We start from the raw sequence: 12,620 nt of genomic DNA, 5'->3' as shown, positions 1-12,620 counted from the left end.
TGTAGAGTAATCAGTGTACGTCATGCTGTGTTTGGAATCCAAAGAATGTAGCTGAGGGGGGGGGGTGTTTCACAAATAGTTAAGTATGAATAAAAGTCATGTTTATGTGCAAAGTGCACTATGCATAATTTCAATGATTAAAACACGATAGGGAACATCCCACGTGTGTGACCTAAATTGCAGTGGAGCATTGTATACTGCATACAATCATCAATTATAAGTGAATTTTAAGTCAGACTTGAATCTTTGTGAAACACCAACCAGTGTTTGTGCTCTACAGAGAAAGGTTGGCCTACTTTATTTATTATTGAGCAATAAATTCAATCAGCTTTTTTTTCTATATAATACAACCATTAAAATGAAAGAGTGTATAATTGTACTCGGGAAACGTGTTTAGGTGCAGTGTTTTTAACATGTATGAGCAACTGAGGCAATTTTTACAGGAAATCACAATTAATTAGAGTGGCTATGATGTTTGTGCTTATATGCATACTTAGTGTAAAACTAGTGTTTTAATTGTAAAATAAGTCTACCAGTATTTCAAAGGAATATTTCTCAAGTCTAATTCAGACATGGCTAGCAAGTTGGTTCTATTACCTTGAAAGTGATTTCTACACGTGAGTTAAACTGATGTTGACAGTTTGCTTGTAGAGCAAAGGATATATACAGAGGTACAATACCAAAGATTTGATGACAAAAAACACCTACTTTTTTACATTAACCTTTACATATCACAGAATAAAATATCCATAGACTTTTAAGTTTGAAAGAGGCTTCTCTTTTAAAGGAAACCAAAACCAAAGGAAAAAATCAAAGTTATTGGAAAGAGAAAATGAGAGGGGCAATTCAAAATGAGTTTCATCAAAATTGGTTATAAATTAAGACAGTTGTGGAAATTTGTAAAGTGTTTCATCACTTTCTATAGGGAACCTCATATTGGACAACAGGCTTCAGAATGGCTGATTTGTGGACAACTCTCCATTTGTTTTGTACACAAATGTCCAGATTTTCCCCTTTATATTATTGCCTCACCTTGACTTCGCTACATGTTGTGTGCCTTGATTATGTAATGAAAATTATTATTTTCATTGATAATTTGTCACAATATCAATTAAAGTCAGATTACTCAAGAGAAATGGCATATATTTGATATGATTAACAGCTAAATAATCAGTAACATTTCTAAAGTTTACTTATTCCATATCTTGAAGCATAATTCAGTGTATTTGCTATGTATTATTCTTGATATATTGCATGAATTGGCGGTGAATAGTCATAACTATGACCTGATTCCTTAATAGGCAGTGCAGTGTCAAGTGCAGCGTATAACCTGTGCTTCTGAGTGCAAAATTAGTGGAGAACAAAACAATAAATAAAACAATAAAAACAAAACAAGAGGGAGAAAGAATGGGGACAAGGAACCTACATGAAAAGAAACGTAATAAAAAAGGAGCGCATTGTATCTTCGGGGGAGGGGCAGGTGTTCAATCAAACCGGATCGATGTTAACAAATTTTTAGGACTTGAAGTAAAGGTCCTCACCAATTTTCTGTTTCTAGCCATTTGAATTTGGGACATTTCATGATATACATGTATGCAAATAGGGGATTTTTTTTTTCATGTGATACTGATGACATTTTCCATGTTCTCTGCACCCACTGTTTCTCCATCTATTTTGAGTGGATATATTTATGTTATCAAGCTGGTTTAGATATAGTTAGTTTATTAGGATTATCAATAAAAAGCTTCATTTTGTTTAAATGGCAGGAAGAAAAATTAATTTGGAGGGGTTATTTCTCAGGATAGGTGTTATAACAGTTCAGGGAAAAGGGAATACTGTTGATGTCATGTTTAGTGCAGATTTTTCAAAGGAATTCAATAATGTTAAAGTAAAAATATGAGTGGTACGTGAAAAATTTGGGGCTAAGAGGGACAAGCGCTAATTTCAAAACTTGTGAAAAGTACCAGCAGTTTCCAAGCCCTAGTCATTTGGATTGTGATTATCCTGAGTATGCGTTACAGAATCAGAATAATTACTTTCAGAGTGAAAATTTTGTACGTAATCAGACTCTACGTCAGTTTCAGTGCTGAATAGCTCGACTCCTTTTGGCTTTAATGTGCATGCGTACATATTTGTGGAATAACATTCTTGCGAATGTGGTGCAGCAAGAAATTCAAGAACCCACGAAGAAGCTTTTGCTTCACTCACCACAAAAATTACAAATATCTTGTGGAAATAAGAGCATTTATGGGAATCAAGCCATGAAGCCCTATGCTGAGATGGGCTAGGTGCTATCAAGTTATCTAGTCTATTTCAAAGATAATCAGATTTTTTTTTTATTAAGAGTGCATAATTGAACAAAGTTATGATCTTCGCTATGGCTAAAGCCCTAGAAATAATAGCTGCACGTTGTATCCTCTGGAAAAGGCACATTATGAATCCAGCTGTATAATTCATAAGGGAGCCAAATATTTTTGATTAGGGAAAAGATGTTAATTATCTAAAATATTGAATATTCAATTTCTAGAGTCTATTAACAAAGGACAATGGGGGTTAATAAATGGGACAGCCTAAAATGATATTAGGTATTAAACAAAAAAAGGTCCAAGCCTGTGGTATGAAATAAACAAGGAATCAATCAAAGCGGCTAACTGAAATTTACAATTTCATAAGAGAGAATTTCAATAATACCTGGATTTCATTTGACAAATCACTGGGGTACAGTTGCTTCTTTCCATCTGCATGAATGTCAAGGGAATTTGGAGACCCAGTTACATGTTGCTCTAAAAATAATCTAAGTGATCAGAGGGGATTACTTTTTTTAATGTGATAAAGCTATTATCCACAAAGTGAGATCAGTGATTTAAAATACGTGGTGTGGTTATAGGAGTCCAAATAATTGAAGTCTTCAAAAATTATCCAAATGATGACATGCAGAAAGCAGTGTGCACACATTCGGAATTGTAAAAAAAGTAAATAGTTTGTGCACTCCTTTGATGTTTATGATATATTTTGTATTTAGTGTACATAGCTACATGTGACATTTGAAACATTGTAGTATAATGACTGACAATATACTGTATAGTATGTGTTTGTGAGTGTTTAGATGTTGGCACTAAATTTAAAGTCACTGTTCTTATTCACTTAGCCAAACAAGCTAATGATCATTTGATTGGTGATTTCACAGAGTTTTATCTTATGCTTAAGATCGGAAATTTAATAAATCTAATATAATCTGTAAAGACAATTTTATTTGCCCCACTATTATAGCAAACCCTATTAAAGGAGAGGATTTGACACAAAATACTGTTATGATCTCACGTTATCAAATGCAGGAGGATAACAACATCCGCTAAAGTATGTGCATGTAGTGCATTACATTTTTTTCAATTTTTTTGCCTTGTACATGCAAAAAAGCAATCTTCAATGTTCAAACATGCAAAAAGATGCAAAGGAAGCATAAACAGGGAATAATTTTACAGCTCAAATTTGCATAGGATTTCTGATTTTAAGAGAAAATCTCTCCACTATGTTCTGTACAGTTGAATGTAAATACTGTATTGCCACACAGACAACATTTTGTGTAGCAGTCATAAAAAATATGGAGCAAAATTGCACTGTGATTATGAAAAACTATTCCCTGATGAATGAACTAAATCCTATTTGAAATCAATGACATTTCCATCAATATTTTACAATGAAAAAAAAACAGATGAAGGAGATACTTTGCATGCAATGTAAATCTGTGCAGCACAAATCAAGGACAGCTACCGTACAATAAAAAAAAATTTATGCATCGTTACTAAAACAGACATTCTACACCACAACAAAAGAGATGGAGAAGAAGTGGCTAAATCATATGCGCATATCGTTTTTATTTTATTTTCTGACGAAAGGCACTATGAAATTGGAGCCCCCGTTCGGGGGGAGCATTCCGGGACGAGACAAAAATGACAGAGAGTGATAGAAGTATAATTACCACAGTGGCAAAGAGGTGGTATGCAATGAAGTAGACGGCTATTACAGGCGCCAAGGCGTTGTTGTCTGCCGCCAGCATACACTCATACATGACGATAGCCCAACCCTTTTGAGTCAGGATTTGGAACATGGACATGAAAGCCTGCCCACGGAGTCATCAGGGGAGACGGGGAGAGAGAAAGAGAGAGATTGAGGGAGGGGGGGAGGATGGGTAGATGGAATGACAAATATAGGAGATGGAGACAAAGAGAGAAGGAAAGAGATGAAATGCAAGAGAGTGAGAGAGAGGGGTGGGATTAGAGAATAATGTGGAAAGCATCAAATAGAGACGCATAGTGATAGAGTGATAAGAAGACAAACAAAAGGAAAGGGGCAGTGGACAAACAGGTATTAAGACAGAGATCGAGGGAATCAAACACAAGGTGTGAAAACAAAGAGGCAGAAAAGAGGGATGAAGGGACAGATGTAGAAGGGAGATAGGGTAACACGTATAAAGGATGGCAACGGATACAAGATTGCGACAGCGAGAGAGAAAACAAGACAGACAGATAGACAACACGAGAAAGACAGAAAAGATGAGTGAACATCAAGGGAGGGATGATAAATATGTGTGAAGAGGGAGAAAATCATAAATGAAATATACAAGAAGCAAAAAAATGGAAATGATAGTAATGATAAGGAACGTTGCGAATAAAACCGAAAGAATCAGAGAGATGAAATGAGGAGGGGCAATATCAGATGTGGAATGAGGTGATATTAGAAAAACGGACAGGAGATCAAATGGGATTCAGGAGGGGATGTGTGGGTGGGGGAGGAAGGGGGTGAGAGGAGAATTAATGAGGGGGGAGGACAAAGGGGTGGAAGTATAATGAATGAGTGGGGAAGATTGAGGAGTTAGTGGGAATGAATGGGTAGAGGAGGAGGGGTGAGAGGGGAATGAATGGGTGGGGAGGAGAGGTGAGAGGGGGATGAATGGGTGGGGAGGGGTGAGAGGGGATGAATGGGTAGGGGATTAAGGGGTGGAAGGAGAATGAATGGGTGGGGGAGGAATGGGTGTGAGGGAAATTAATGGACGGGGGAGGAGGGGTGAGAGGAATGAATGGGTGGGGTGAGACGAATGGGTGGGGAGAGAATGAATGGGTGGGGGAGATTGAGGAGTTAGACGAAATGAATGGGTAGAGGAGAAGGGGTGAGGTGTGAATGAATGGATGGGGGAAGAGGTAAGAGGGGAATGAATGGATGGGGGGAAGGGGTAAGAGGGGTGAGGGGAATGAATAGGGGAGGATAGCAGCAGGATAGCATCATAGGAATAGTATGGTCAGATTGTGTATTCCATGTGTGAATAAACAAACAAATACATAAACAAACAGACAAACATTCAACAAAACCATAGAAGCAGTTTGGGAGATAGAGAAGAAAGGAAGTCAACAAACAAGAGAATATAAGGAAAGAAATTGAAACAAAGGAAGATGTTAAAGTGTTTTCTGTAGTTTAGTTGTGTCACGGAAGCCATTTTCCTGTAAACTAATATTACGGTCGTTATCAACTAAAATTACTATTACAGTTGTTTAATTCTGAAATATTCATTATTATGAACAATGTGTGCATCTAACATCAGGAGTTATAGCTAGCCTAGTTTATAGCCTCGAAGTCTATCCTCTTACAATATGTATGACAATGCAAAAATAACAAAAGTTTTAAAATATTGATGCAAAATGTATCAAATTGATCCAATTTTCACCAGTTGCTTTATTTTACTCCATTTTAATTATTATTTAATACAAAAATTCAATTTATTAATTTTGATATCCATGAAAAGTCTGAGAATTTTATACTGAGCATTCTAAACTTTTGCATGCCCAAAAAATTCAGAAAATAGAAGAATGTTCTATAAAATGCATGCAGAATTGCACTTCTTTTTTCTTTTTGTGGATAGAGTAGAGAATTCTAGATAATATCTGTCATTCATTTTAAATTCAATTCAACTTCATTCAGAACGCTTGAAGTGTTATCATGCAATGTCATATTTACATTATTCCACAATTTACTACAATAAAAACTAAAGGTTGTAATAACAGGGGAGTGTTTCACGAAGAGTCTTGTCAGTGACATTTACTCATAAATATGTCCTCAGCCAATCAGCTGTGAAATCATGTGAAAATCATGGCCAAGATGGTTCCTGAAACACACCCCTGAATTAGAGATGTATGGATTGAATACACACAATTCTCTGTAGCAGGAACTTGTTCTTACATATAATGCATGTAAACATTTCCAGCGATGCTAGTCAAATTAATCAGGGTCAGAAAATTTTCATTGAATTGCTTTGTACCGGAGTCAGAACTATAAATAGCTTGGAAAAATATTACTTGGAACCAAGTAATATTAGGGTTTGATGACAATTCTCTGTGAATGTATCAATGATAACTGAAGAAAAATCAAAAGTTTCACTTAAATATCAATAAATTAATTATTTGCAAAGGAATGAAAAAAAAAGATATTGTACATCCCCCATTTTACGTTAAATGGGAATGTTCTTGATAGCTTTAATAATTTCTCTCCAATATATTTTGAAAGTGTGGCATTTATAGCAGTAGAAATTACTGCCTGGACCAGCTTGCAAATCAGCATAAATAATATACATGTAGGCCAGGAAACTAATCGCCTGCATATAAATGTAATAAGATCAATATTCCCGAGCAGAATGCATGTATTCAACCAAACTACAGAGATTAGACAGCTTTATATATGTGATGGAACTATGCTGAATTATATGCATGTGCAAGACAGCTCTTGCTTCCTCCAACTTCTCAAAAATTCTGGGTCAATTCATTGTCAAAGTAATGAAATTTTCCAAGCTTAGCTTGGAATTTGACATCACAAATAAAGACAGGTTAAATGCCAAATTGCCTGATTAATTGCAAATTGCCAAAACCTGAAGCAAATTTGCAACTGACCGCAAAAGGAAACAGGGTAGAGAAAGATGTGCATCAGAGAAGTCGCATCACAAATATAAAGCTACCTATCATTTCATGAAGAACTGGGTCCTGTAACACAAAGGTTAGCGATCGATCGTACGCTTGATTTTCGCGACTGATTGTACATTGTAGTCAATGTAGTCAATCGTAGATAAATGTTCTACGATCATTGCTAAGCTGTGTGTTACAGGCCCCTGGAAAGGGAAAGAAGAGCGAGTTAACCAGAACACCGAGAGTCAGTTGTATAGCAAACACGATTATATCAATCAAGTCAGTCAGTTACTGCGTGCCGTTTGGGTTGCAATGGAGAAGATAGAGGAGGTTGGCGGGCTTGACGGTTTGTTGGGCTTACCGAGGAGGAGAAGACGTGAATGAGGACAAAATACAGGGCGACGAGGACGGTGAGTTCCGGCTTGCAAGCCAGGAAACACTCGTCAACGACCTCGACCCAACCCTCCTGGGTCAAGATTTGAAACAGGGACATGACTGCCTACAAAATGAGTGAGGATTGAAGGATGGTATATCACACTGACTCTCTTCAAAATAAGCCCCCAGCAATTTTGTGTCTCGCCCACTTACTAAAATAACAAGAAATATTGTGATTTGCGAGGGCACGCAACAGAATTGTATAAAAACTTCATTGTGAAATGACTGGGATGGAATAGCACTTGTCATACGAGCCTTGCACGTAAACTTTAACGCTGACCTCAAAATGACCTTTGACCTTACCATGTGACCTCCCACTGCAGCAAAACATGCCCGTCGCCTAAGTACATCTACCATTCAAGTTTGGTTGAAAAGCGACTTATGGTTGCGGAGTTAGGTGTCATAAGAGAGTCTTGCATGTAAACTTTAACATTGACCTGAAAATTACCTTTGACCTTACCATGTGACCTCCGACTGCAGCATAACATGCAGGTCCCCCAAGTCCATCTACCATCCAAGTTTGGTTGAAAAGCGACTTACGGTTCCAGAGTTAGGTGTCATAAGAGAGTCTTGCATTTAAACTTAAATATTGACCTGAAAAGTTACCATCCAAGTTTGGTTGTGGAGTTATGTGTCATTAGATTTGTGACAGACGGACGGATGGACGACATTTGGATCCCTAAATCTCGCCTTCACCTCTGGTGGGCAAGACAATAAACCCCAGTTGTCTTTAACAATTTCAAAATAAGGTTTTTTTAGAATCCAATCAAACGAACACCCAAGTGTTGATTTGCATAGATTAAATATATGTGCCAAAGGATTCGGGAAGAAATTGTGCAATTAAGCAAGCATGGGATTTGAGTCAAATGCTTGGTATTTTTCCAAGCAATAATGATACACTGTCCCACATGTGCCCATCTGTGTTGGCGATCAGCAGTGTGATCGTTTTTCAGCTTAGATTTCAGGATTTAGTTCGACTAGCTGAGTTTAGTTTATGAAACTGTACCAGATCTAGCTCCATTGTAATATAGTTAAATTAATCTTCGGCTCACAGCTTTTATCGTAAAATCAGTGTGTACTGCAACTACATTCAATTGTCTTTAAATTGTTTCTTCAAAGCATCTGGGGGGTGTTTCACAAACATTTAAGTATGACTTCAATCGCACTTAAATTCCAAAGCGTATCTGAAATGCAACGCGCAATCTTATTGATCAATACACAGTAGTGCGCGTCCTCTTTGCATGATCTGACCAATGCGGTTATGCCTTTTATACACACGCAACTAGGCATTTAAGTGCGACTCTAAATCATACTTAAATCTTTGTGAAAACCCCCCTGGTTTGATTTCCGACTTCAATCCAAAGTGTCACATAAGGCAGACATGTATTTAATATCATACATGTATAATGAAATTTACTTAAGTCATTAAGTTTGGACTGGATATCTTTCAGTCACCCATGAGGGAAAGGGATTATAATGTACAGGTTAGATTTTTCCTGCTTGCAAAGGATTGTAAACAGTGCAAATTGAAAAAAAAAGTTGTTTTATGCTCAAATATTTACAATACTGTAAATGTGGAGGAGGTGGAATCACTAAAAGTTTCTTGGTGGGTATGACATGAAGCTGTTGGTAAGTTTCGAATTACTTTCCAAGCGACTGGTGACCATTTCTTCGGAACTAAATCAACGCCAATGCAAACCTGGTATGCATCACGAGTCATTCTTAAAGTTGCTCTTAACTTACGAACAGCTTTATGAAACACCCACCGGGAGTCATTTTCAATACAGAGGGGCTTTTTGGTTATTAAGCTCATGTAAACATTTCTGAGGAACTCCTTAAGATAAATTTGACGAAACGTTTGGTTAATAGCGAAAGTGGAAATAACACAAATGGCTATTAGCTGGACTGGTAGGACACAAGATAAGATTAGACTACATGGCCTTTCTTTCATTCATTTCACAACTTCGAATCTTAAAATGCCTTGTTACCAGGGTCGTGTAACACATAGGTTAGCAATCAATCTTATGTTTGATTTCTATGATTAATCATACATTGTAGTCAATGCAATCAATCATTAATACAATGTTGTACAATGGTTGCTAAGCTTTGTGTTACGGCCCCCAGCACAGGAACTTTGATAGTGTGATTTTCACACCTGCAAACAGGGCCTTGTAATTATATAAAGAATGGAATCAACAAGTCCTTAATTTTCAACGTTCAATTTTGTTTTCTAACAGAAAACTTTGTATTCAAATAGCACCCAAACCCATCATACAGCTGTATAGAAATGTCAGACGAATAACACATATGACAAAATAAATTGACTATTTGCTTTTAAAGGTATTATCCCAGACAATTTTCAATGCATGAATGTCAAATACTTTTGCAATAAAATGAAATCTCAACATCATCCAAAAGTTTTATTCCATGTCTTGTCAAACTTCTGTCAATCAAATAGTTCATGTGCTGTTGCTTAAGAAATTCAAGTATGTTTTTCATGACCACTGTAACAATGACCTTTAGCCTTTACATGATCCTAATTCTTGGTCCCAATTTCAAGCACATCTAGCTGATCTTTCAAATGGTTTAAGAGTTTTTGCTGGAAAATATTTAAATTGTATTTTCAGTGACCTCTGCTCTTATAACCTAATGATATGCAAGCACATTAAAGTCAGAGGTTGAACAATCAAATGAAGCTTAGGAAGATCCATCATCATGCATAAAGTTTCCTGTGTGACTTTTAACCTTCAACCTCCATATAACTTCCAAACATTTCATGGAATGCATTTTAAGTTATACCAATCTTAAAGAGGTATATGAACCATATGAACCATCTTGAGATAATGTTGAACAATCAATTTTCACGCATACACCTTCCTCTGCGACCTTTGACCTCTGACCTACGTATAATTTTTGAATCATTCTATGGAATGCATTGCAAGTTCAATCCTGATGATATTAGGATTGAATGTAGGATTCTTTCTGTTGGAAATAAATGAAACTTGACATAGCGGGAGTGTTATTCAAATCAAATTTTGGTGTATTCACTGTTTTCTGTGAGACTTGACCTGTGACCTATGTTAAAGTGATGGTCCGGGCTGAAAATATCTATATCTTAATACATAGAGTAGAGTTCACTGAGCAAAATGCCGAAAATTTCATCAAAATCAGATAACAAATAATAAAGTTATTGAAGTTTAAATTTTAGCAATATTTTGTGAAAACAGTCGTCATGAATATTCATTAGGTGGGCTGATGATGTCACATCCCCTCTTTCCATTTTCTTATGTTCTTACATAAAATCATAGTTTTTTTCATTATTTCAAATTTGAATAAACCTAATTTCATATAATAAAATACAAAAGAACAAACTTCAATAACTTTGTTATTTGTTTTCCGATTTTGATGAAACTTTGGGCATTTTGCTCAGTGAATTCTACTCTATTTATTAAGCTATAAAAAATTTCAGCCTGGACCATCCCTTTAAGATGGATCGGTGTATTGAAGATGGCTGGCATACTTACATTTGGGAATGTATCAAACTGTTTGAGATTTTCCACGTAGCAGAAGAGTTGTAGACTGATCACCGAGACTAAGATAAGTGAACTCATTGTGAACAGGATCAGGGTTCCCAACTTGATGAATGGCCCAAAGATCTAAAACAGACAAATATTTATCATTATCGATATTATCATATTATTATCACCAATATCAATATCACTATCATTGTCATTATCAATATCAATATCACTATCAATATCATTACCATTATCAATATCACTAACACTATCATTATCATCATCATCATAATCATCATCACCATTGTCATCGTCATTATCATCAACATCGTTATCATCATTATCACCATCATCATCTTTATCATCATCGTTATTATCGTTATCATCATTATCATCATTATCACTATCATCATCATCATCATCATAGTTATCATCATTATCACTATCATTATCATCATCATCATCATCGCCATGGTTATCATCATTATCATTATCATCATTATCACTATCATTATCATCATCATCACCATCACCATCATCATCACTATAATCATCATCGTCATCATTGTCATCATAATCACTATCATTATCATTATCAACATTAGGCATTTTTTTTCTTTTTAATTGACTAGTGGCTGCCCTACCTTTCTGCTAAAGTCTTCCAAAGTCGGTGAAAGCTTGATTAGACGGAAACAGCGCATAACCTGTCAAGAATCAAACAGAAAAAATGAATTAAAATCAGAAAAGAATGAAATAAGAATAGAATTCATTATGTTACATATCAGCTAAATATTAATGAACTGTGCACTGTACTGTACTGTCCAAATCCAATGGGCTAGCTCAAAGAGACAAGATAATGAATTTGTACCACGCATTGCACAAGATAAAAGAGCATATATTGACAAGATAATACTATTGTAATTGGGAAAAAACGTTTTTTGACTTCATAGAAAATGGATTATACTTTCCACCATTCATGCAAGTAGACTGAAAATAATATTTCAGAGTCAAGAAAGAAGGGAATATTTTTAATTTTCTTGACAATTTATAACTAAATCATGGATGTGAAGTTGTGAAATGTGAAATTTCAACAAGTTTGAGGTGTTTTTATTCTTCTAACTACATTTAGACAGTTGTCAAAGTAGGAAAAGATTCATGCTTGTAAGAGTTGTTTGAATGGCATATACACATTTTGACTCAGCCCTAGATTTATTGAATGTGCTATCAACAAACCTGAAAATAAGCAAGCTGTGATGAGTAGAGTCTATCAGGATACATGATGCGAATGGAGTTACCGATGGCGAGGCAGAGCTCAAACTTGTGGAGAGATCGCTTGAAGTAGCCACGGAAACCAAGACACCATACCTTAAACAACACTTCCACATCAAACAGAAGAGTGAATCCAACCTGCAAAGTCATAACATGTGAAGAGTTTTTCCATTTAATGTGGGGGATCATCCAAGGATAGCTCTGAAGCTGCTGAAAGAGATTAATCTTCAAGATCCAAGGGGCTTCTTGGTCTAGTAGATATGTATCTTGTCTTTCAGAGGGACATGGGTTCGAATCCCAGCCATGGTGTGTTTTCCTTTGTGCGGCACTCAACCCAGGTGAGGTGAACGGGTACCAAGCAGGATCAAGGGCTTTTAGCAGCTGGAGCTAAATCTAAGGTAATATATATTGCGCCATTGAATAGTCAACTAGGTAATCTGCACCTTATAAA

General features: G+C 36.1%; 1 protein-coding gene across 1 annotated transcript in view; it reads right to left on the bottom strand.

Moving 5' to 3' along the window:
* LOC121429575 (sodium leak channel non-selective protein-like) overlaps positions 1–12,620 on the bottom strand; it is a 64,031-nt gene that overhangs the window by 41,321 nt on the left and 10,090 nt on the right. The window contains exons 10-13 of the mRNA XM_041626669.1: positions 12,134–12,307; positions 11,545–11,604; positions 10,907–11,038; positions 3,980–4,120 (exon numbers count right to left, since the gene is read on the bottom strand). Coding sequence (XP_041482603.1) covers positions 3,980–4,120; positions 10,907–11,038; positions 11,545–11,604; positions 12,134–12,307 — 507 coding nt within the window. The remainder of the gene's footprint in view (positions 1–3,979; positions 4,121–10,906; positions 11,039–11,544; positions 11,605–12,133; positions 12,308–12,620) is intronic.

Source organism: Lytechinus variegatus, chromosome 16 (genome assembly GCF_018143015.1).
Source record: "Lytechinus variegatus isolate NC3 chromosome 16, Lvar_3.0, whole genome shotgun sequence".
Lineage (NCBI taxonomy): Eukaryota > Metazoa > Echinodermata > Echinoidea > Temnopleuroida > Toxopneustidae > Lytechinus > Lytechinus variegatus.
The sequence above is the reverse complement of the archived record's forward strand: the minus strand, read 5'-3'. Positions and strand labels throughout refer to the sequence as shown.